This window comes from Clinocottus analis, unplaced genomic scaffold, assembly GCF_023055335.1.
Source record: "Clinocottus analis isolate CAN_PGR_092001 unplaced genomic scaffold, fCliAna1.0.p SCAF_3, whole genome shotgun sequence".
In the NCBI taxonomy this organism is placed as follows: Eukaryota; Metazoa; Chordata; class Actinopteri; order Perciformes; family Cottidae; genus Clinocottus; species Clinocottus analis.
Window position 1 is genome coordinate 15,142,151 of NW_027176042.1, and position 26,867 is coordinate 15,169,017.

General features: G+C 38.0%; 1 protein-coding gene across 2 annotated transcripts; it reads left to right on the top strand.

Annotated features, from left to right (window-relative positions):
* The first annotated feature begins 1,687 nt into the window (after positions 1-1,687).
* Positions 1,688-25,609, top strand: slc38a3b (solute carrier family 38 member 3b). Of its 2 annotated transcripts, XM_068594119.1 has the most exons (17): positions 1,688-1,888; positions 11,485-11,657; positions 11,998-12,018; positions 12,182-12,263; positions 12,361-12,476; positions 14,559-14,632; positions 15,080-15,172; positions 16,026-16,107; positions 18,789-18,871; positions 19,672-19,730; positions 20,056-20,229; positions 20,363-20,442; positions 20,529-20,629; positions 21,571-21,695; positions 21,792-21,936; positions 23,084-23,187; positions 23,333-25,609. In XM_068594119.1, exons 2-17 carry the CDS (start codon positions 11,554-11,556, stop codon positions 23,435-23,437), a joined length of 1,548 nt encoding a protein of 515 aa, XP_068450220.1. In that variant the 5' UTR covers positions 1,688-1,888; positions 11,485-11,553; the 3' UTR covers positions 23,438-25,609. The 2 variants fall into 2 exon arrangements, with proteins under 2 accessions (XP_068450220.1, XP_068450221.1); XM_068594120.1 differs by lacking the exon at positions 11,998-12,018.
* The last annotated feature ends 1,258 nt before the right edge of the window (positions 25,610-26,867 follow it).

Here is a 26,867-nt window from a genome sequence, read left to right on the forward strand (position 1 = left end):
ATCAACGTTTGTGTTAAATTCACAGAGTTACTGTCAGTATCCATTTTTGTGAAAAATAAATAACCAGCGCTGGTTGAATTTGACAAAAGTGAAATGCATTTAGCTGTTCTGAAAAGTCTTGTAACCACCTGGAAGAAGAAAATATTGACATATACGTCAATGGACTTTTTGTTGGACTAAAAATGTTTCCCTAAAATAATAAAAAGTAAATATCATTATAAAAGTGTTACTACTTTCAGTATTATGGCACAATCTGAGCTTCTACTGCCTCTTCCAAGAGCGACATGCGTAAATGCATTTTTAACATGCAATAATGTATTTTACACTATATATTTTTGCACTGTTACATTCATAAATGATGGTGTGTGGAGTGTGTGATGTTTATAATGTGTTATAGTCTTGGTCAAGCCTGGGTACAGGTGAGCTGTCCTGGATGCTTGGTTATTCTTTAGGTTGTATGTGGATTATGTGCCCTTCTGGTTTGATAGTAATGTCCGCTACCTGCTCAAGTTGTGCAGCTGCTGCACAGCTAGTTACATTAGTCTTACAATACCCACTAACTAGCAATCAGAAACCTACACTTTGATCATGTTCATAGAAAGAACATGTTTCAATAAGCGTGTGCGAGTGCAACAGCGTGTTAGTTAATATTCATATCCATGCACTGATTTTGCCCCATAATGTCAATCCATCAAGGACATCTCTGTCTGTCCATCATGAGTCAATCAATCTGAAAGGTCAGAAGAAAAGTGTCACTGCTGAAGATCACCCCTCATTAAGCACTTTCTGCATTACTCTGCAGAGAGGATCCAGTTCATGGAGGTAAAAACATTAGTATCAAACCTCATGACGCCACAGTGGCCTCTAGAGGGCGCTAGAAGAGTCACTTAGCCATTCTCATGACTTTAGACTGTGTTTGGTGGCTTGTTGGGGAACTTGTGCTGGACACTTCTGGATATTTATGTATTTGGATACTCACATATGCCCTATTCCCCAACCTTTATTGTTTAATGGACTTTGGTTGAGCATGCTGTGCAAATATGCAATTAAAATCAAATCTGTGAGTTCATCTATTACATGGTATTTGCGTGCCAGGGGCCAAGGGTGACCTCCTCACCTTAGTATTAAGTGTCCAGGCAGCTTTTGTTCTCTGATGAGTGAGCAGGGAGAAGCTCTCCACATTCCACCCTCTTAACAGGTGCCAAATCTCAGGCTGCACCGTGCTGAGAGCTGCTGGATCAGATGCACCAGGCAGAGAGAGGGAAGTAAGAGTCCAAAGTGAACTACATGGCGCCGTTGCAGGGAACTGTACTGAATCATTACATTGCCTGAGTAAATGTGTAGAACGGGGAATTAATACCATTATTATCCCAATGCCCTCTCCAAATGTTTATTTACTTCCCAATAGTAATCATATGACAAACATATTGACTATAATTATCTCCATTATGATGCCTCTTTGTTTTACGCACTGCATTCACGTCGTGCGCGTCGTGCGCTTTAATACCACATATGTTTGTTTTATGTTTATGCAAAGGCAAAAGAAGTCACTCTGGTTTTCCTTGTATCTCACTCACCTACGGCTAAAGTGTTGAACCCACGAGCGCAACTCTCGAGGGGTAGGGGGGGCGGTGGAGAAGGAGGCGGGTCTTGTGCGACCCCCACAGTTGCGCTTCAGAGGGTTTTACGATGCCTTCCATTTCCCAAAGCGCATTTTGTGCCCGCTGCTTTAAAGAGCTAATGTGAGTATAACAAACAGCTATTGTAGATACTACATTCACGGAGAAAAGGAAAGAGAAGACACGCAAGGATAAATAGATCCTCACCACCAAATTGATCCGCACTCATCACAGGAATTAACTTGGAAGCTTCGTGACAAGAACCGTTGGTAAGACTGACTGCATTGGGTTTTTTGAACAGAAAAAAAAAACATATGTTTTGGATGCTGCTGCTGTGTTTGACACCATGTCTGTATTCAATATTTAACCGGTTGTATTGCAAGGTTGAGGCGAAGTAGTATTTTAAAACATTGAATGTAATCTGATTTCCCCCAATCACACGAAGATGTACTGGTAGTATAATGAAAACAAACAGAGTACTTGTGAATATTGTAGTCTGTGATCACATAGCACACTGTTGGCATACTGGAGCATATGGTTTCCTCTTGAGTAGTGATCAATGAAGAAAGGATATGTTTGGTCCACCCGCAGTGAGCGCCAATTCCAGATGTGAGGACCATGTGCCTCAAGGACCCAGAAACACATCCTCTATTGTCTGAGCACACGTGTTGCATTTTTTAATCGTTCTCTAATACATGTCGGATCAGCTTGCACGTTAATGTCGCCTTGCGACAGCTCAAAGAAACAGCTGGTTGAATGGGATTAGTCTCCTGAGCCAATGTGGGACTCACACGCAGACATTACCTTTGTTTGATGAAAGTTGACATGTGTGGTCGTTTTTTTTTTTTTCACAAGCAGCTTTCGGCGCTGAATGAAATTAATCGATATTTTTATGGAGACTATTTCAAGGTAGCTTGTGTTTTTTAAAAAGCATTCCCTTTCCGGAAGTGTATCCACTTTAGAGCCCGTACCGTGTTGGGTGTGAAGCCACATGGCATCGAGGAAACGCAAAACTGTTTCCTTTTCCTCCTACCACTAAAACCATATTCCCCACATCACAGTCTGCGCCAGGGCAGCATATTGTAGACAACAATAAGTAGCTTCAACAACCAGTAGCCGTCTTTTAAAGGGCTTTGCCCTTTTTGTTTTATTGTGAAAAGGCTAAATATACAGAATAGCTGCTGTGGGGAACATCCTGCTGCAACACTCGGTGCTGGCTGAGCCTGTTGCATGGGTCATTGTGTTACTACTGTGTGCCAGATCATAATAGCTTGGAGAAAATGTTATTTTCCTTCCCTTGTATTCTTCTATATGAGTATGTGAAAGATTTTGTGAAATTAGTCAACTATTTTGAGTCCATTAGGCTAATTTTAATGTTTTATTTAAACATGTTAAAGATATTTTATAGACCCTTTTATTGACCCAAAGATCAACCGATTAATGAAACTTTATTACACTGTATTGGTAATATTGATATTATCTCTGCTAGGATGATCATGCCATCGGTTGTGTGTGGCTGACGGTGTCTCTGAGCGAGTGTGCAGCTCTCTGTCTGTCCGCAGCCGATCTCACATTCTGCTGCAGCAAATGGCTTAATATTTTTGTGTGGTCAGTTATAGCTGCATGTTCAAGGGCCTTTCGTGGTTGCGGTGATCTGATTTATGGGTTGTATTCATTAAATCACACAATACAGTAGTAGTCACTGCAGAGCTGCACTCTTCTAAGTGTTTATCGGGAAGCAACCCTTTAAAGTCTATTCGAGACTGTTAGTCTTCTGAAAGAGTATCTACTCCTACTCCAGGTTTCCACAGTGATAATAATATTTATGATTTAGATATTTAGAATTGCGTATAACTCTCAGACTTCTGAGCAGGTGGTGTCACGATGCTGCAATTTATTGGGGGGAGATTGGCATCATGCGCGTTGTTGACATGCTCAATGTTGGAGCAGCTTACAACTCGGTTGCACGTTGCCAGTTGATTGGAAAACGATGTGTGTGGAAATGGGTACATTCCAGAGGAACAACAGTTGTACTGATAGTGTGAAATAAGACACCGATCACCCAATTGCTTATGTGGGTGTTAAATTGTCACCATGAAAAACTGTGGTTGTACTGATGAAAACGGGTTACTTTCCAAGCGTAAGGGACTTATTTTGAAATACCAACCAGATTATGACTGAAAACCTCACCGATTCTGGGATACAGATCGACTGTCCAGATAACTTCTGTGTGTGTACTTAAGGTGGTGTGGCTAAGGGGACATGCTTTTGACTTTGGCCCCTCTATAAACACCAACACCCTATATGGGTGGTCATGCTGGGTTCGTCACAGTGGAGAATGAGCAGATAAACTCAACTGCGGCCAGTGACCCCAGTATGTGCAGTGATCAAAATGGCTGAGAGTTTGTGGAGGAGCTGGACAGGTGTGTGCGGCATGTGGAGGCCGATGTTTTAACCATGTGGGAAGCAGCCAGCTGTTCTCCTCTGTCACACCGAAGAGACCTGAGAATATCTGCTTTTGACTCAGCTCAAGTGTTATGTGTCAGACACTCCAGAGGTTATTATTGTCCTTGGTTTGGGGCTCATAATCTGTTGGACTGAATGTGACCATATCATGTGCCGTTGTCTATATTTAAGTCACTGTTCCGTGATTTGTTGAAGTCCTGTATGGAAACGGCGAAATTGCATTCATCATGCTCCCATGTGGGTCTTTTTTGTCCCAACAAATAATATTATGGTCACCATTTTAAGAGAAAGTTCAAACTGGACTTGCATTCAGTCCGTTCAGTTTTTGTGCTTTGTGTTGTTCTGTAGCTTAATGGATAGAACGTGGCACAAACACTCCAATTCATTTGTTCTCTCTTGAGCGATTAATGCCAAAATATGGTCTCAAGTCAACACAATTCTATGGATAGCCATATGTTGTTGGATTTGAAGACTTTCAGGAAATACATCACCATAGACCAAGCAAGAAACAACCTGTGCATATGCTGAATGTCAACAGTTAACTGATATACATATATAATTTGAAACCAAAAATAGTCAAGTCTCCAGTTACAATATTTAAAAATAAGACAGCAACAAGCTGTTAGACATACATCACCTCTTCTTTTCATATGGCAAACATGTTGCCTATTTACACATCCAAAATATACAGAGAAACAATAGCATTGATTTGGAGTTGTGTAATGTTGACCTATTCACTCGCCTTGTAGCTCCGTTTTGGTCTCCACCTTCTCATCAGGTAAATATCTGGTTATTTAGCTGCTTTTTGTTAACTTGGTTGGTCTGCTTCAACAGCTTTTTCACTGAAAACAGGTGCTTCCTGCTTTTAAAAACAATGCTACGAGAGAGAACCCAAACAGTGGCTGTCAAAACAAAGATGCTGTAAAACAACATAGCATTGAAATTATTTTCAAAAACGTGGTCTGAACATGACAGAAATTAGAGTATAATTGGAAACTGGCGTGGTCTGCAGAGACAGTAGATGCAAACCGGTCTCAGATCCTTTTGTAAATACGTAGTGTGCTACAAGTGCTCATTGACAACAAACAACCCAACAGTACACAATCTAGACAATTTTTTAGATGTGATCTACAACATACATAGTTGTCCATTTATTAACTATAGAAACAAATCAAAATAGAAATGTATGTCTATAAATATAGCAGTTGGGATTGTGCTGTCAAATAAAGATGTTCCTGTGCTCTTTCTCTGAACCTTCTGTCAGCTGTTGTTTGTCCAGCCATTTCTTAGAAACCTACTTGCTCTTTCGCTTGTCAACACGTACTTGTAATTAATGGAAGTCAATAGATTCATTATAGTCACTGGCAAGGGTCATGTTTTAGAAAACTAAACTGCATCCCCCCCCCCAAATATTTGTATGCCTTTCCATTTAGTTTAATTTAAAATAAATGGACCAAGATGATATTTGCAAAGTTACCATTGTTATACTGAAACACATTTTTGTGTGCCATTCTTCCCATCAGCTATAATATATTATCCGTCATCTTAATTTTAGAAACTGCAGACATCAGCACGTAATAGCAATTAGCAACTGTCTTCTCCACGTCTTCTCTACTCCTTGAACACCTTTCACAATAATGCAGTCAGTTGCAGATTCGTTTAGTTTGCAGAAGTGTCATAAAACATATATGACATGGTCCACAAAGGGTTTATTGCAGGGTCACTGCATTAAATCACACTGCATTGTAAAGGTGTTCTGTGTTATATATGATGCAGGATGTGTCAGTTGTCACCCTTATACCATCCATTCATAGTGTTTATGGTTGCCTGAGCTTAAAGGAATGGCGAAGTGGATATGTGCCAATTTTTAACTTGATGGAGTCATGCAGCTGACAATGTCTAGAGGTCTGAAATCTCCCACGTCATTCCTTCCTAAAATGTGTTTTACGCGTTTGTCGTTCCCTAAATTGAAACATTTCATGCACTTGCTTCTGTTAGTTTTATGTAGATTTATGCAGATTTTAGAGGTCTACCCGCCACTGTGGTACATGGTATCTGGATTAACATAAGTACAAAGGATTGTTGGCTGTTTGATGTTTTTGTGCAAATCATCATTTAAATTACTCAGCATAATAGTATTTGTTTGAACTGCTAATGTCTTGGCTCCCTGTTTTCAGTAGTGCTGCTATTATGATCTTTAACGATTCGTGTCTGTGTGTGAAAAAGAGTCAGAAGAATCATGAAGACCTTAGTGGGCTGGGAGAATATATTATGAAACTTTCTCTTGACTTTCAGTATATGGGATTCACAAGTCCTGTTTGTGTTGTTCCCTCTTCTCTTTCCAATATAACATTCATTCTTTGCCGCTGCATAAAGGACTTAAAGTGCAGTCAGGGATTAGTCTTCAACATGAGAGACCGGACAAATTAGGGGATTTTTTGGCACTATTTTAAAGACACAATGTGTATTTAAGAAAAAAGGTCCATTCACTTCAATCATACTTAATAAAGGCAAAAATATAGTCAAAACTGAAATGGCAGCACAGCCTTTCCTCTTTTTGTTCCTGTCGCTATCAGAACATCGTGTGACATACCAACCTACTCTATTCCAACAAACCGGTATCTTAAATATGATGGAAGTTACATTAGACTTTGGTTTCTGATGAAAGCTTGTGTTATAAATGTTGAAAAGTTTGGAAAAACGTTGCTCACCTGAAAAGCATCAGTAACTTGACAAGAGCTAACTTGTGATGCAGTTTAATCTCCAGTGTGTGTGTTCTGTCGAGCATCACGTTGCTTTTATACCACTGTAAATAGGCCGTGACGCAGAAAGCTAAAGTCATCGGTGGCATGAACGTGAAGATGATTGCATAATGTTGCTGTCCCGGAAACATGTACAATTTGCTATGTAACACATTCCTAAATGTAAAGGCTCAGTCTGTTAGAATTTATTTTTTGGGAATATCATAATATATCTTCAAATTGTACTTTGTTGACCGCATAGGATGTGAAGAACCTGCTTCTTCTCCTGAATGTTTGGGGAATGCTGACTATCGAGGTGTATGGAGACGAGGGTTCAGGGTGAAATAGGAACTTATCATCTATTTTGATGTGATGCAGAATCAAAGCTATAGAAGTTGATACATAGAAAACATGTATTTTTTGTTTATTGGTGTATTAATTATCTTTCTCTAATAATTCTTTTAAATGTCATAATCAATAGCATATATAATTATACAACAATTCTCGTCCTACTCATGTTTCTTTGAATGAAAATACATTCTTCAACTGGGAACATACAAATAGCTATTGTTCATTCCCCCCCAAAATCCTTTCTTATTACAGATTGAATATCCACTGGCAACACAAACATATCACAGCTCCAGACTGTTGTTCATTTGACATAAAGAGTTGTTTTGGAAGCATTTAAAAGGGTTGTCGTTTATGACGAATTTTCGGTCTAAAAACTATCCCTTCAGCCGGCTCGGCCACTGAGCAGAATATGTGATTCAGGTGCTGGCCGACATCACGCAGGACTCGAGCATGTGCTCCTCTGTCCTCAGCAGCACGTGGCTGAGACGAACTGGTGCTGCCAGGCACCGTTGGCTGAACCTCGTGCCTGTTCCTGCGTCACTGTCTCCCCGCTTGTCCCGTGCCTGCCCTGCTTCATGTCCAACTGACACAAGAAGAGATAGGAAATAAATGTGGGAGCAAAGTGTTTTCAAAAAAGCCATTCTGTCACACTAATGTCTAACAGACGGTCACATCTAATAGCTAATCAGCATTCACCCTCCCACCTGTTCAAACATTTCAAATGTCACCTAAGTCCAGTCCCTCAGAATGGGGGCCTCTCACTCGTATGCTCCTTTAGGGCTGGTTTATTATATAACATACTTGGCTGACTCATATGGACACAGATCATATTCAGAAATAGTTTGCCGTTGTATTTGCCCAGAGGACTTGATTTCATATGTTTTATTGAGATAGAAACACTGTACTACTCATCCCAAAAAAAAAGTACAGTTTTAATTTAGTTTGTCACGAGGTTGATGCAGATGTTGTGGAATCGAAGATGCAAACTTGTTGAAGGCTTGGTAGATTTTCCTTGCAAGATACAGAGAGCAACCATTTTTGCATTTGATCTTAGTTATTTGAAGTCAGCAGGAAACAAAGATTTGGACAGAGAGGTAGATCAAAAGGATGAGTTTGATTTGCAGCTATTGCCAGTTCCACAAAACAACCAATTGGTGTCATGTGTAACCATAACCATTGATGTTTGTAAAACTGAATTATAAAAATAGGATGTTCTCAACATGACCCAAACAGCTAGGAAGATCTTTATTATTATATTATTATTTTCAGTAGCACGCTGACAGCAGCAACAGTCTCTTCAGAAACCACATATGTTGCGTCTCTAACAAGATGTCTTTAATCGTGTTGAGGGACAAGTTTTTATAGACACACATATGGCTAAACGTTCCAGTCTGCCTTTTGCCAGATACAATTTCACAGCAGAAATAATACCAGCCATGTGTCTTTTAAAGAACTAATTTTGCATACAGTTACCTGATCTCGGTCTGTACATGATGGAGGTTTCCAAAGAGTGTCTTGTATTGATGCTGCGGTTGCACTGTGACTTCTTGTTGTTGCACCTGAACAGCAGCAGATTGATTTGGTTCTCAGGGTCTTTATCACACTTCATAAATGCCCAGAGAACAATGCTAATGCTTTATGTTATGGTTGTGTGATTTCCCTAATAGTTTTAAATGGAAAATACTCCCTGGCTTATGCTAGAAATTAATTAGAATTATTTAATTGGAGCGTCTAATGTCGATTTTATAATGGTGTTTGTGAGCTGTACTGTTATCAGCTGTATGTTGCCTTGCACTACTCAGAAAGCCTTTTCTAACTTTCACATTTTTTTATTTGAAATATACAAACTACATTTGACCTGTTCTGACCGAGGGTAGCAAACTAATCAGCCAAATATAAATAAGCAGTTGCAAAGGAATTTGCATAAATAAAGTTTTATTTGAAAAAAGAATACGGTTTTGAGTGAGATTTTGCTTGTCATACAGTTTGTAGGCAAGTGTGTGATGTATATTTGTGGTTTTTCTTTGATTTCCTGTGCTAAATACATATCCATCACAGTCCAGCTTCCATGTTTTCAATGCCTCGGTATAACTCTGAATATTAAAAGTATAAAATAAAAACACCTAAAAACATTAACCCCACTGACACCACCGAATGAAAAAAAGGCTTACAGTTTAGCTGGTGTTATCCTTACTACTCAACCATTGACTGGACAATTTTAACTATCTCAGTTTCGACACATTATCCCAGGGTGTGTTATTAGGTTAAAAAAGTAAACAGTGATTATGTGGGCGGCAACATCGTGATACTTCATATTGAGCCTCCCTGTGTATTTACTGTAAATGTTGTAACCAAATGTTTTTGGAGGCCACAACAAGAACATCTTTTAAAATGTATCGTGGGGAAGACTGGTGCAATTCCTCAAAGTGATGCTTAAAATGCCTGTTTATCACTGATGATGTGTGACGTAAAACATACTGGACTTCATTTTAAAATGACTTACGCGTCACATTTTCCCCCTCGCAGTCTCTCTGGGAAATTATCTTTATCAATATATGGTGTTGTAACAGAAAGTATTGACATTGGGGCGTTTACATTTGTGACTTTTTTACGGGGCATGTTCACTTAGGGCAAATAAAACGACATTGAAGTTAGACATTTTTTTCGTTTCGATTGGAGGAATTTATTCATTCTGCCCATCTTTGTCTGATTATTGTGTTTATTGTTGTGTAGTTTGACTTTTTGACTATTTTTGTAGTAATACAAGGTTATCTTCTGGCTGACAGGACTCCGGGAACACAATTAAGCTACTGTACAATCGTGACAGAGGAAACAGCAGACAACACAAGGAAAACGTTTCACTTCTCTCTGAAGTGAAAAGTTTTCTTTGTGTCATTTGGGTCATAGTCTGAGGTAGTCACATATAATAATAGTTCTTAATTATTGATAGCTTGATTGAATGTGAGTGATGTCTTGATAGTTTTGTAGTAATTAATCAGTTAACAAATTTTCCTTCTTTCTCCTCAAACTTTTGTTCAAGAAAATCCTATGCTCACTAAGGAAACATACTGTTGAAATGTATGATTATAGTAGTACAGTAATATCAGTTTTGCAAAGTTTTGCAAGTAATTTGAGGCCTGCTGTTGTGAGTGATTTAGCATTTTGTGTGATGTTTATATTCGTCGTAAAGACCAGCACATCATTAGGTGGGAAGTGAATGGTAGCACTGAGAATCTGCAGGTTTGTGACATTAACTACAGGACAACAGCAAACAAAAGTACAAAAAAAAAAAAGAAACAACCTCAAACAGACTTTGACCTTTGACCAGGTGGTCTGTACTTGTTTGCTTCGCTCGTTACTGAAGTTCTGGGCAGCACAGAAAACGTGCCATACTGTCAAAAATTTGACCCCATCCTTTGATCATTTATCGCTATGTATCGTTCATGTGTGTTTATGTATTGCAAAAGCTTCAGTGAACAATTTGGATGATGAGAGAATGACGTCAGACCTCAAGTGTTGGAAGTCACTGTGTCAACAGTAGACCTGAGCAATTGTTACCTGGATGTTGTAATGACACATGTCAAATATAAGGATTTATGACGTCTGTCCTTGAGAGCAGAATTTACAGAAGTGTAGCTACATTAACACAATAACTGTTACCTGAGCTATTAGACGAGAACAATTATTGTAGCCCTTCATAGCTGCATAGGTCCATGATGATTTAAGAGTAGCATATTAGACAAACTAAACCATTGCTTTGGGGAGAGCCTATGACGATTTTGCATGACCTGAAGTCCACCGTAGATGTCACGACAAAGTATCTTAACACAATGAAAACACAAAACAGCATTGAATATTCACCACCAAACACACAATTTAAAGGTTAAAGAGGTTATCATGCAAAAAGTCTATTTTTCTGCTTCATCAAAACAGTCACTGTGCAATTTGATCAGATTTGACAGAGATGTGAAAATCAGAGGTGAAAAAATCTGATTGACTCTTGGAAATATGTGACATCATTTCTTCCCACTTCATGGAAGTTGGTGGAGCAGACAGAGAGAAACAAATATAACTAAAATCTTTACTGTGTAAAAAGTTGTTGAGTTTTGGCAGCAAACTTTATGTTCATTTAGGACCCTATGGACCATAGTGGGAAGCTGATTGAACGATGATTTCAGGTCCTTTAAATATGCAAAGCGTCTGCACATTTTAAATGCTGTGTACAGTTAGGACATGGAATAATGAATCCTAAACAAAGAAACTCTTGCACCTGTATGTGATTCCTGTCCTTTCTCTCTCTGTCCCAGATATTAAAGAAAGGAGCATCTTTAGTGTATATACATACAAACCAAAAAGAATCAGTTCCTGCTTGGACTATGGAACCAACTCAGTCAGAGATGAGCATCTTACCCAACGGGAAAAGTCACGACCTCGAGGGTGACTTGGGGATGCCAATGAAGACATTGCCAGAAGAGGATCAGTGAGTATTCTGCCTTTATTTTAAACACAAACTGCATTTTGTCTCTTATATAATTATTAGAATAATATCCCAGCATGTGTATATCACTTTTGATACCTTTTGTCTTTCTGTATCGGTATTTGAAACCAAATCCTAGATTATTTAAACAATTGTTGTTTAAATTACCACTTTGAATGCATAACTGTGTCCTTGTGAAGAGAGTTTCTAATTTAACACTGAGCAGGATAATGAACGTGCTGAGCAACATACAGTATGACTTACTTCCTACATGATCTTGAATTTTTTTAAATGCATGTTCACCTGGTTTTCTGCTTACCTCATCGGGTGGATCCTTATTCAGAAATGGCACTCAAACAGTCAGGTATGTCTGCAGATTTGTGCCAAGGCTTTTAAACTGCATACTTGTTTCCACGCATATGATAATACAACCAAAATAATCAAGTTTACAGCAGACGTGTGCACAGTTTGAAGGGATGGATCGAGAGACCATAAATTGACATCTTCGTCATAACTTTGCCCCTTAGATTTGATGATAATGATGGAGGACTGGAGAATGAGGAATTTTTGCCTAGTGCGGATAGAGAGAAACACATACGCTTCAAAGATGTAAGTCAAGTGTACAGACGACAAAGAACAACAGAAAGCACATCATGCTTTTTAACATTGGACATTTATTGTATGCGCTTGGTTCTTCTCCCCTCAGTTTGAAGGAAAGACGTCTTTCGGCATGTCTGTCTTCAACCTGGGTAATGCTATTATGGGCAGTGGAATCCTGGGACTAGCGTATGCCATGGCCAACACGGGCATACTCCTCTTCTTGTAAGTAATGTTTATCAACTCGTGGCAAAACATGAGCTACAACATGCATACAGGCAAAGTCAGTTATATTAATGTCTCCAATGTTGAATTGTTGTTAGTTTAGTAACATAACAATGTGTTTCTGTGTACCTGCTTTACTACGCCTCTGAAGGATGGAGTGTTAAAAGGTTTAACCGTGTTGTAGTCCTGGATATCGGTCAACAATCTCAACTTTTTGAAGGTGTCAGTCTCATGCAAAGAGGACTCTGGATTGAGAAATTCACGACTTCAATGCCTTTTGATTATTTTATCAAGACATTTCAGAGTTCATGCAGTGTGGGATTCACACTAGTCTGGTCTTGGCGCCTTCTTGCCCCCTTGAAATCTTGGTCTTGTCTCAGACTTGATACATTCTGGTCTTGCTCATGACTCGGTCTCGTTTTTTTGTGGTCACGACTACAACACTATTAGTTTAATTTACTGAAGAGTGTAAAAATGATCAAAACAATTGCCAAAAGCACTCTGGAGTCCTGATATTCTTGAATGTTACACTTCAGGAGTGAGCTGCTTTGGTGGTGTGATTGAGGGCCAGAGTGGTGCTGGTTACTTACAGGAGTGAATTACTATCTGCCATGACATCTTAGAACATATCATGTACCGTGATATGCATACCTCTAGTCATACCTTTTTTCAAGCTCCCATCCCTGCTCCCACACACAGAAAGGCCACAGCCCAGAATAACCAAACCTGTGTTAAGTCTGTTTTTTTAATGCATTAGACAGCACAGCTTTTTCTTAAAGTTTGTTTAATCTCTAATGCGATTAAAGTTTAATTCATAGAGAGCAAAAAAGGAGCTTTCCAGGTACATGGGCCAATTTTTTTATGCATGATTTTCAAGAGAAACACTCTTGGAGGAGTCATTTTTCGACAAGCACTTCATTCAAAATCAAGCATTGATACACACCTCCTAGTTGACTGCATTGCTCATTTTGACATTTCTGAGCACATGTGTTAAGAACATCTGCATTATTTGACCCGTTAGTAATTTTTGTCTTTTTGATTTAAATAATTGTTCATAGATGTTTACTCCAGATGTTCGATTCTTACAGCCTCAGTGGCTCTTTGTGCTACCAAATTTGTTTCCCTTATTGTGGCTCTCTGGTGGAGATTATAGCCGATAGTGTCAAGAGAGCCCTTGATCCACCAACAGAGATACAAATAGACATTCTCCCTCCTTGGCAGCTTCTTTCCAGTGAGACACAGAAATAGAGCAGTCATGAAGGCGTCGGGATCCTGAGAAGGCTATTTTTTCATTAACACAAGGCACGCAATGTCCTAAAAAGCAGATCAAATAAATGCTGTTTTTTGAGTTGAGGGAGGTTGGAAAGTCGCTCATGACTGTTCAGAGGAGTCTGAGGACACGACCTCCATCCCACCGCCTCAGTGGTGTTCTCACGATAGTTGTGGCTACAACAAAATGCACAGTGTGCAGAAATGCTGGGAACAAGTCTGAGAAAGGTGATGAATTTGGGGTCAACCTTTGACCCATAATGCTGACTTGACAAGCCCACTGATTTGACTCTGTAGTAGGACCACTGCAACTTGTAGAGCTAAAAGGCTTGTGGGAAATATTGTTTTCATCCATGTGTAGGACGGTTGAGTTCCTTTTATCAAGATAATTTATATTCTATTAAAAAAAGTATTGTTACAAGAATGCCTCGTATTGTTTCATGCAGAATTTTTTCCGCAATCTTTGGTAAAGTCTCACAATAATACTGTACAATTAGGATTTATAGGCAATGAACACCATTACCTGTAAAATGTCATGTAAAGGCAGTACAGTGACATTAAATATCAGCTGCTCCTGCAGTTCAATTTCCCAGACTTAACATCAGATCAAACAATAAATTGTGTATTTAAGTTATGTCACAATGACGGTAGCGTTTAAGAACATGTGCAATACATGACAACTGTTTGATTGTAATGTATATGGCAATGGACAGTAAATAAGGCCAGGGTTATAATCCCAGAAGGAATGTATAATTTGGTAAAACAAACAGTTGACATGTATAAACCTTAAGACTCTTCTGTCTTGTGTCACAGGTTTCTTCTGACTGCAGTAGCATGCTTGTCATCTTACTCCATTCATCTGCTGCTGAAATCCTCTGGCATTGTGGGTAAGATTTGTGTCATGTCTGCCTTTTGTAAATATATAGTGTAGCTATAAATTGTGATGTTCAGTTATAATCGAAGGTATATGCACTTGAAAATCCAACAGTTCTGCAACATCTGATCCAGTTGAACTGGTTACAATTAGAACCCATGCCTGACTAGAAAAGTGAGCAGATTATACATGGGAAGGGATTTTTGATCTCTTTTCTTTTAACACTCACACTATAGCAGAACATTTGCTAATCACATCAAATACATGCCACATTGATTAAAGGGATTTGGTTTCCAGTCATCTTAACTTCTCTTCGATACCTTAGACTATTTATAAGAAGGAAAATGAATGAATCAGTTTATTCTATAATCCAAAATGCAGTAAACCTTTTAAATTATTTTTTGTGTTGCACAGAAGGACATCTCAGCCAACATAACTGAGTGAATATTAATGTTTACAGGAATTCGAGGGTATGAAGAGCTGGGGTACAGGGCCTTTGGCGTTCCTGGAAAAATGGCTGCTGGAATAGCAATTACCCTGCAGAATATTGGAGGTGAGCAGCCCATGTGACTTAGTGATTCATGTGTTCGTACGTATGTTGACTGTTTTTGGACGAGTTATGATATCCGCCACTCAACCGTAGACTACTCAACTACATTGCATAAACCGTTATTAATGTGATTTTTCTTCTTGGCTGTACACGCTGGAATATGAGGATGTACTAAGAGCAAAGATCAGGAGAAGTGTTGGTAAATCGCTGCTGGCTATCACAAAAGTTCCTCCCACGCTTTGAAGAGCATGTATGGCTGGTTGTTTCTGACCAAAGCTTTTTGGATACATTAGAGGCAGGATTAGCATGATTAAAATTGGTTGAATTTATAATGCTTAAAGACTAAATGCAAGGGGTTTAATAAAGGGTTTTTCCCTGAGTAGGTGCAATAATGTGTATTGAGGATAATTGTTGTTATGATTGCCTCACAGAAGTCTGTCACTCACTTTCCAGGGCCAGAGCCAGGAGTTAAAAAATACTGAGGTCAAAATATATAATCTAACAATATAGTGAAAATGGCAATAAAACAAAGAGGAAAAACAACTACATTCTGGAGAAGCTTCATAATGTTTGGTATTTTTTCTTGAAAAATGACTGAAACAGTGTTTTTATGTTCCACAAATGTCTTACTGCTGTATTAAAGAAAAACAATTCTGGCCATTCTGTGTTAAGTAACCTCCCCCATGTTGCTCAAACACAAGTACATGACCTCCGCGTCCTCAGTAGTAGCTCCTGCTCTGTCACTTACACAAACATAATGTGACATGGCTTAGCGAATGTCTGTTTGCTCGGTGTGCCAGCATATTTGCCATGAGTCCACACATTTTCACCTTTTCTCTTGTCTCATCTGTTCCAGCTATGTCTAGCTACCTGTATATTGTTAAATCTGAGTTACCGCTGGTCATCCAAGCGTTCCTGAAGGCAGATCCCAGCTCTGAGTGAGTATTATCACCTGAGTGCTTTTCAACATCAACATATCTGTGCTGCAAGTGAATGGCACTCAACTTCTGCCTTGCTGTCCAACTTAGACACTGTGTGCAAGGTCAAGGACCCTGGCAGAGTATGTGGGCAGTGAATATATTCAGTTTGCGCCATTCATTGATTCAGTGAGTGTGGGGGTGTGATGAGAATGGCAGCCTGTAATTGGCTGTGCTGCAGGGGGCCCACAGTTGGGTACTATCTGTCTGTTTTGTCTACACACAACATACACCCTCAGTGCTGTCAGCTTGTGGAGACAAGCAGTGTTCTCGTCAGAGTCAAGCCACAGATAGAGACGCTCTGCATAAGGCCACCGCACACTAAAGTGATTTCCAGCTGTACCAATCTAAAAACAAACCTTGTCCTCAAAAGGTATTCTAGCGACTGCAGTAGTTCCTTTAAAAACATCTCAGGTCTCAAAGATTAAAACATTTAGTTTGACATATTAGAGCTAAACATCTGGACAATCCTTGAATGTCTCCAATGCAATACACAATACTCAGCAGTGTCTTCTTCCATTTTTATGCCATGCTATAAAAAAATTCTAACGTCTAAGCCTTCTGAAGGGCACGCTACCCTTTATCATTGAGTAATTTTAGAGTGGGATGAAGTGAGACATATACCTACATCTGTGTGTATTCATTTCAGGGGCTTAGCTACAATCGAAAATGACGTATGGAGTATTGTGACTGATGATCTCACTGTGTCTCACACACACACACACACACACACACACACACACACACACACGCACACACACACACTTACAAATGACAGCAGCAGGTGGTTTAACATGGTTGCCATATTCCACGGTCAGCTGAGGGCTGGCACCAAGCAACTAAGACACACTGTTCATTTCTACTCCATGTGCCTCTTGCTGTTATATCTATTTGGAAGTAGAAGTAATTCATTCAGAGCTGTAGTCTTGAGACCAAGTAACACACATTTGAAACTTGAGACTTGAACTTGGACTTACTGTGCTGTGAGACTTGACTCCATGAAGGCTGTAGCCTGGTTGATACTAAATTTGTTTATGCAGATACAATTTACTTATACCAATATTTGAGAGCTGAAATAAATTCGTAAATTATTATTAGTATTATTATTAACTATGTATTGGCCAACATCTATTTATTTTTATACAAACACATCCTCTATATTTGTTATTTTCAAACTGCAACCTAAACATGTGCTATACATTTTACAGTTTCAGAATAAAAACAGAGTCCGTCCGTGATCTGTCCATGATCACAGTGTTTTTGTCATTCATCACATATTATTTCTTCATCACAAATATATCTTTTATAACTTTATATCACAAAGCAATATCATTGACACTGTAAAATCCTGACCAATAAAAGAATAATAATAATCAGCCATACTTAACCACTCAGCTTGCATTTTTTTTTAGCTATGTATGAACATATCCTCTAGCAAAATTTTCAAGTGCCAAACTTGCAATTTGCTGATGAAGACTAATGTCACCTGACTTTCACGTGACATGGATTGGTCTCGTTGAGACTTTCCCTAAGCAGCTATGGATTCACATCACAGCAGATACATTTCTTCTCACATGTGAAAGCTAATCGTCTCAAATGAACTGCTGACCAAATGTCCTAAGAGGACATGACCTGTGATTATGATGATTAAAGAGACAGCTACTAATGGATTTTCTATCTGTGCCACGATTATATTTGTTTTCCTGAGAAACGCACAAGGAGCGCTTGTCTTTTCTATTCCTTTAAGTAAACTGGTGGTTTCCCACCTTAAGGACATACACATGTGTTAAGAATGCACACATTTATGCTGTGGTGTTTCTTTTAGGTTATATGAGGGTGTTGTGTTTTATGAAGGGCATTCACAGGATGTTGTTTAATGTGACTAAGTGTGTGGGGCACATTTATAGCCAAGGATGAAACAGCAGCAGGAGCCCCCTAGCGGTTTGAAGCATAGGCGCAAGCAACTGCAGAGAAGGATCCAGATGAGGACCCATGTCGGTCACAATGCGTCGGCCATTTTTAACAAATATTGCTATGTAATGTAAAGACATTTACATTTTCTTACTATCCCTACTTGTATAGTTTTTCGAGGAGACTTCCACTTTATACTTTCTTGAGACCGTATTCGACCCTCTCAATTAACCCGTCACGAGATTTATTAGGTTTTTTGTTTGTTATGTATGGGGTGAGTAATGTTTTTTGGGTGGTTGGTATGAAAGAACTAAAGAGACATAAGTGGCAATGGTGTGATGGAATAAGCTGGTAATGTGTACCGACGTCTCCGGTGCTGTGTTAATAAGGCTCCACAATGTCTCCCAATTCTAAAACTGTGAACAGTTTGCGTAAATCAACAGAGTTACATACAGTCTACTCCAGTATTGCTGTCAGGAGCAACATAAGCAGACACATTTTTTCAGACAGAGTTTTGAGGCCAAGGACGTTCTTAGTTGTTGTTGGTCAGGCAAAATGTGCCACATTAACTATTTAGACCAGTAGATTTGTATTAATTTAAAAAAAAAATAGTACCAAAGTTTCACTTAGAGTGTAAAAGCATACATGTTGTCGCCATCTCTCTATTTCTGTCTGTGCCAGTGTTGGAAATATTGAGCTCTCCCAAGTAAACTATATTTCTCTCCAAACAGTCTGTGGTACTTGAATGGAAACTACCTGGTCATCATGGTCTCTGCCAGTATCATCCTGCCCCTGGCTTTAATGAAACAGCTCGGTGAGTTCAACTAGTGGACGCTGCAAGCAAGGAAACTAACTATTTGTGGTTCTTTTCACCACATGAATTTTTCCAGGGACATTGTTAAGAACTCCCGTACAGTTTGACCACTGGGGTCTAGTTCAAAAGGAAGCCCGAACCTGCTAAGAAAAATAAACATGAAACGTTTAGCATGATAAACAATAAAAATACAAAAGGATCTGACAGCAAAATTATGAGAAACAAAGCCTGCCATGCACATCATGTTTCTAAAGTTCTAGTTAAAAGACTGTAAGATAATGACACATTTGCACTTCTTTCTGTTTTACACAAGCTTTGTTGTGAAGCTGAAGTCAATTCATTTGTAGTTTAGCTCTTTCCAAAGTACATTGCATTTAATAAACTTACCACACACATATTATACATTTACCAAATTATAACACATTTTTTATCCTTAGAATTTGTTCATTAAAGTTATGTTCATCTTAGATGTGGACATTTTAAAGCTGCAGTTACCTCATAGTGAAGCAATTAGTGTGTCTTAATCCGACCTCTCGCAGAGGAAACAGTCGGGGCCCAATTAGACATCAATCCCCAGAGTTGATCCTTCTCTCTGACCTATTCATTAATATGAAATAAACATGCTATTTCTGATCCCGTGGTGCTGTGAGGTGATTTATAGAACAGTAGCAAACCTTCTGACTCTAAACTTTGTGAAGTTATTGTGTAACTATTCCAGCGTAGAGTAGTCCCAAACAACACGTAACGTTGAAATGCACCAGGAGCTCGAACATTAACTGTCTTTTTATGCATATTTTCAGGTTACCTCGGCTATACGAGTGGATTTTCTCTCAGCTGTATGGTGTTTTTTCTCTCCGCGGTAAGTTGATAGTCGTACATTATCATGGTGACTCTTCACAGAGAGACTCGATTTGTTCTGGCATGTCATCTTGGCAAACATATGTTACTCACTTTCTTTCCCCCATCATCTCTAATTTTGGTGGTATGTTGTTTGATAAGGCGCATATGAGCTGCTTAATGCACATCAAATTTAAAGTACAACATAAGTATTTAGCAGCTGAATCACACTAATCTGATGTTGGCAGTGACTGTTGAGGGACTGTTTATTGCATCCCTTCATGCTTACGTCTTTTCTTAGTTTCTACCTGTTCTTTTCCTCACTTTTTTTTTGCACCCTTCCACAGGTTATCTTTAAAAAGTTTCAGATCCCTTGCCCGTTCGAAGAGTTCACAGCCAACACCACTGCTGCCCACCTCAGCCTGAATGTCTCAAGCCACGGCCATGAGTACAACAACGGTCTGGTTCATGAGGACGATGACTCCCACTGCGCCCCACGCATGATCAACATTAACTCCCAGGTAAGCAGCTGAGCTGAAAACACAGTGTGCTTCTCTGGATAGCTTTTCAAAAGTAAAGCCACAAACGTTCCCACATTTATTTTGAGAGTCACTTCTAATCATAGAGAGTCACGTGTTAATGTGTTCTTAATAGACAGCATACACCATCCCCATCTTGGCTTTCGCCTTTGTTTGCCACCCAGAGGTGCTCCCCATCTACACCGAGCTCCGCGAGTGAGTCACCGCTCGCCTGCATATATTTTTACGACATGTCTTTGCGTAATGGGGCATTCAAATAACTTTCAACTTTCTAATTTTAGCCCAACCCAGAAGAAGATGCAGAGGGTGTCCAACATCTCCATCTTGGTTATGTACAGCATGTACTTTCTGGCTGCTCTCTTTGGCTACTTGACCTTTTACGGTGAGTTGTCACAGTTGTCCAACTTTCTTTAGAGTTTGCCTTTTACAAAATCAGTGGAAAAATACTTTTCAAGAAAAATATCAGATAGTCAGGGCAGCGATACACAGTGTGCCGCTTTAATACAGCAGTTTACCTGCTTCCACACATAGAGGCAGTTAAACTGAGAGATGTTTTTTTTGTAAAAAAAACAACAAAAAAACAAAAAAATACATTCATGGCTTTGCAATTGTATACGTTCACCAAACAGTCATGTTGCAGTTTACATCCAGGGCAGTCCAAAATGTCATAATGTTATTCCTCTTGGACATTTGTGTGAAATTGTCCTAAAAAACATAGATATTTATGCCAAATTTAAAGAAATCTGCTTTAGGTGTTCTTGAGATATTGCGTTCATAAGAATAGGGTGGACATCAGGTCACAGTAATATGAAATACTTTGTTTTGCTGCTGTCTTTAGAATAAAAAAGATAATAATTTTGTCCAAATTGAGGAATCAACTGAGTCTGAACTCATGAGGGGATTCTGCTTGATATACCATACTAAAATACAAAAAAATAAAATCTGGCCATAATGAAGCTTTTCAAAATACTGCAATAAATGTCATGCCACAATGTTAATATAATATTTAATATTTAATCATTTTCAGAAGAGACCGTCACCTTGGATATTTTTTGGAAACGAATGTTCTAATCTATGGTTTTAATTTACTGCATGCTAGTTAGTCATAAATATGCGGTATTGATGGTTAGTGTTTTTTCTGTGTTGAAGAAAAGCAGAGCCGAGTACAGTATTCTCGTCTCCCACGTAGAGCACAAGCTCCACCTTGTGGGGATGAGCTAGAGCGTGTAGCGCTCCAGTGCTAGATTATATTATTACTCAGTGAAGTTCACATGAGACTTGATAATTTTCTATATATATATATATATGTTTATATTTCTTCAGGCAATGTGGAGCCTGAGCTGCTGCACACATATAGCCGGATTGATCCGTACGACACTTTGATCCTGTGTGTGAGAGTTGCCGTCCTCACGGCTGTGACGCTGACTGTCCCTATTGTGTTGTTCCCTGTAAGTTTGTTGTTGATTTGTTCCCCCCGTATGTCAATAAATATGATATTGTGGTATTATTTTGTCATTGAGTCCTCTGCCTGTTTCTGTCCACAGGTACGTAGAGCCATCCAGTGTATGGTGTTCCCAACAAAGTCTTTCAACTGGTTCCGTCACACTGCCATTGCTGTCCTTCTGCTCACCATCATCAATTTGCTGGTGATATTTGCTCCCAACATTCTGGGCATCTTCGGCATCATTGGTTAGTATTGCAATGTACAAAAAGATGAAATTGTATCAAAAGTATCATAGAGAAACATGAAAACATTGTTACCGTAGCAAACATTAGAAAACACATTTAAATATCCTTATTTATCCACTTGTCTGAATTTATTTGACTAGATATTCTACACATGATGTGATTATTATGGGTTACTTATGATTTCTTTGTGTACCACCATCCTGTTTGACATGGCCGTGTTTCAAGCTTTCAAGTTTCTAATAACAAAAACATTAGAGCAAAAAAAAAAAAAATGCAAACAGAGCATGTGTCTGCATGGACAAACCAAGTCAATATTATTGTCACGCTTTGTCCTCGTGTTTCAAGAGTTGGAGGTCAAAGTAAAAAAAAAAAGAAGTCAAAAGACCATCTTCAAAGCCACAGATTCCGCTTGATAAATATGTGCATGCAGATGACGCAATATATGGACTGTTTGCAAAAGCTTTTGGTTAGGGGTCACAACCCTGTTTGTGTCAATTTTCAGAATAGATCAGAATAAAATCATTAATTTAAATTTCTGAATGAAAATATAATTTGCACTGCAATCCTTCTGGAATGTTCTTGATTTTGTTTTTACTCACAGGGAATGTGTCGTCTCTGTATGACTGTACCTCTCCCTGTAAACTATATCATACAACATGCTCTGTGTTCTCTTCACAACATGTTTTGGGTAATACACTAAATATTTGCACAAAGTTATGAAAGACAGTAAGAAAAAATATGCAGAAACAATTTACAAAAGGAGGGCAACACGTGTTGCTCGGTGAAAAAACAATAACAAATGATCCATCAAGCACCCTCACAAATACTATTATTTCAACAAAACTTGGTAGGATTGATAAAATGTTAAATCAACTAAAACTCACCCTGTTAATCTCTAAAAAAAACTCTTTGAAAATGTCAGACGATGACACATCGGACCTCACCATTATAATCCTAGATCTCAATATACTTGTGTGTGAGGTTCAACTGAAATGGATACTGGATTTTTTGACTTATATTTATCATTGCCATACTGTTGAAAACCAATACAATCTTATTATAATTAGACTTTCAAATGTTTCATCTTCATGTCATTGCAGTCCTATTTGCTTTGGGTTTCACCGGCTCTTCCTCTTTCACCTTACAGGTGCAACCTCGGCTCCCTGCCTCATTTTCATTTTTCCGGCTGTCTTTTACATCCGCATTGTTCCCAAAGAAGATGAACCCATGAACTCTATTCCTAAGATTGTGGTGAGGCCTTCAAATACCCTCCTCTTCAGTTATTCATTATGCTTATTTGGCGATCATCCCTCGTGCTAAAGGCTATTGTCGTGGAATAGAGTTCTTGATAATTAAGCGTCAATGCTATCGATATGCTCTTTTCCCCCTTTCTTAGGCGGCCTGTTTTGCAGCTTTGGGTGTCTCTTTCATGGTAATGAGTCTTAGCTTCATAATCATCGACTGGACTTCAGGGAAGAGCCACGCTGCCGGAGGCCACTAGATGCTGCTTTGGTGTTTGTGAGCTCTGGAAAGGGGGGAAATAACTGGTGAAGGTAAAGAGAGCAATGTCCCCCTTCAGTGGGATCATACAGAGCTGCACAGCACAGAGCAGCAGGGATGTCTAACAAAATATACAGTATAGTACGCTGGATGGAATCAAGCTGTAATTGATGAAGTTAAACTGGCTTTTTGCAAACAAAATCCGTGCATAACAACATATTAATTTAACATAATGCAATAGTAATGCAATTTTTTTGATTAATCAGGACTAAACAGGGTCTTCTTTATCACCATCTTTTGGTGTCATCACGACGGGGAAATGGTCCTTTCTTGTTGCTTCCTTTTTATTGATGCACAAACAACTGCAGCTGGTACTGTACAGAAAAAGAGGGCACGGTCATCTGTTACGCTGAAGATGGAAATGCATCAAGATGTACACAATGAATAACTTTGTTTTACACACATTACAATTTTTTTCCACAAGACACAAAAGAGAATAGTCAGATGACCTCATTCTGACGAGCTGCCCGCTGAACTGTTCACCGTGATGTAATATAAAATCAAAAAACAAGCTTTAAGGCCTAAGAGTGCAAGCGGCATTTGATGAAATGATCTGTAGAGTTGTTATGTAATGCATCACACTAAACTTTTGCTCCAGATCAGCTAAAACCCTTGTGCCTTATAGCATTTGGAACAGCACATAGCAAAAACAGGTTTGTATATTTATTTCGCTACTATATTTGTTATTAATTTTAAATGGACTATATTTAACTACTGATACATTTGTTTTAGCTTAGAGTATATAAATGACGGAAGGAGTTTTGACTGAAGATATTTTGATTTTTTTTATAAAATACAAATACTATATCTTAAGTCCCTTATGCAACAAAAACAAAACAAAGAAAACATGACTAGACACCACTTTGGGTCAGTCAGAAAATGTGATTAATATTTTTTATGATTTGGTTCAAACAATGTTCGTCCAGACCACATGAGTTGGAAGGGTTAAACTGCTGGTGGGAGTTAATTTTTTCATTTGAAGATGTATTACGCTTTTTTGATTCTTACTGATTTGTAGTATTTTGATCTGCTTTCACCCTGGTTGACTATTTAGACCGGCCGTTAATGTTTTGCTTGTTGCAATGTCCAGTCCGTCCTGTAGTTGGTATTGTGAACACAGAGATTAACCTTCTGACATGCCATGCATTGATGGTATTGTGAAACAGTACATTTGGCATCTTACATTGAAGTGTATTGAAGTCCTATTCCTATGATTAATATTAGTATTATGAAACCCTTCTTAAAAGACCCTTCATGAAATAATGTTTCAAACATTACTGTTGTGATGATCTGTCAGTGATGACACATTCATGGATACTTTCAGTAATTAATTCTTCAGGTGATTTTTGAGACTCATAATAGCACGACAACATGCATATAAGTTATTTTTTTACAAATAAAATGTAATTATATACAAATAACCCATTTACAAGTTTAAAAAACGCACAAAACATTTGAACTTTTAATAAAAACTCAGAGAAATGTTATATTAAATATTCACTGCTGTTATCCAAAGGTGGTCTTATATTGTATCGCAAATCTAAGGCTTCAGAAAAGTCTTGCGGAAATCATTACTTATCCAGATGTATTTATATAGTAACTATTCCTTTAGCCATATGCATTTTTTTAAATTATGAATAACAGCTTAGGAAATACTTATGCACATATGAACCTCCGTCCCTTGCTTTTCCACATGTACTTACAGTGGTTGTAGTGGTGTGAAAGAAAGTTTAGCTTTGTCATGTTTAGTGAGTTTTTCTTCACTTTAAGATACCATGCCAAAACAAAAACTGACTACCTAATGCTTTAAAAATGCCTTTAACTTTTGAAAAGGTACCACCGTTTTAATACAAGATGCAGTATATTGAATATGCATTTGTCATGTACCTAAACAAATCTGTGTGATATTTTATTATAGCCGTTGTTCAATACATTGACTGATGGAAATGACACGACTATAATATAATATGGTATATTAATTTTGGTGAATAAGATGTGGCTTTATATAAATAATGTATATAAATGTAAACCTTTTATATTTGTGATGCATATTTACAATAGCTTGTAAAGTGTAAATAGCAGGGACAGTTTTAGTTTGCCAATAAAATAATTGTAGAGGTTTTTACATTGTCTCTGTTGTCATCATTTTCCCTTCACTGAAACTAATTCTTATTTAAGCAGCACATTTGTCTGCTTGTTGTATATGAGTGCAAATGAACAAATCAGCTTAACTTCAATCATTTCATTTTTCTGTTTGCTATTTATTTGTATACAATTTGACATATTTTTATAAATTGAATAGACATGTCCAGATTAGATCCCTTCAGGAATAAACCAGTCATCCCCAAACATATTTGCACAGTTGGTTTAAAAGTAGAGCTCATCTACCTGGTTGGTGTTCTTATCGAATGAATCTGTCAAGTCTAAGCTGTATTTCCGTAACAAATACTACTTTAGGTGATCAGGATCCTTCATTGCTGCTGACCTTGTTATGTCAACATTCATAAAGTTTTTACTGGAACACATCATTAATTCCTTTAAAATTGCATTTGGTCAAAATAACGGAACAAAACATGCACTTGTGTATTTCTGACACCACAGATACATTTACTTTGTATGGTAACATTTATGGTAACACTTTTACTTTATATATTAGCATTGTCTTTTACAAATGGAAAGTCTTAACCAAGAATATATTACTCTAAGACTAAAACATATTAACTAAATTAACTTGTAGCTGAATGAATTGGGGTGATGGAAGACATTTCTGATACATTTCTGGTTTTTATTAGTTTAATTTAATTAGTTAATTTTATCTTTATTATTTTACTTTCTTTTTTCAGTTATGTTTCAACATTAACTGTTGTTCTAATGGGCTGTTTTTTCCTCTGTTTTGTTTTTGGAAATGCTTTGAGTTGCGTTTTTTTGCTTCATAAATATATATTATTCATTATTATTTTAATATGGAATCCCAAAATTTTAATATGGAATCCCAAAAATTAGGACCAAAAAATAAAAGTAAAAAATGAGGACAATAAAAAAATTATAAAAAATTACGACCCAAAAAAAATAAAAAAGATAGCTTGGCAAGGTTAACTACCCGTTTTGATGAGTTATTTTAAAGTAAATAATTAATTTAATATATGTGTGGACTTTGCATTTTACTCAGAAACACTTAAAAATGGTCAATAGAAGGACAACAATGTACGTTTTGTGTACATATATTAGCTACAATTATTTTTAGGCTGTAACTGTAATTTTGACAATTGAAGTCAGTAGTCAAGTTCTCATTTCTCTCCTGGAATGAAACAGGAAACTTTTTTTTGTGTGACTTTTTTCAAGTCAACAAAAAAAAGGCAATGAAAAAAAGG

Excerpts from the sequence above, each read along its gene's own strand:
- slc38a3b (XM_068594119.1), top strand. The coding sequence starts at position 11,554 with ATGGAACCAACTCAGTCAGAGATGAGCATCTTACCCAACGGGAAAAGT. Across the intron at positions 15,173-16,025 it reads TACCCTGCAGAATATTGGAG|CTATGTCTAGCTACCTGTAT; the intron begins GTGAGCAGCCCA and ends CATCTGTTCCAG. Across the intron at positions 18,872-19,671 it reads GGCTTTAATGAAACAGCTCG|GTTACCTCGGCTATACGAGT; the intron begins GTGAGTTCAACT and ends GCATATTTTCAG.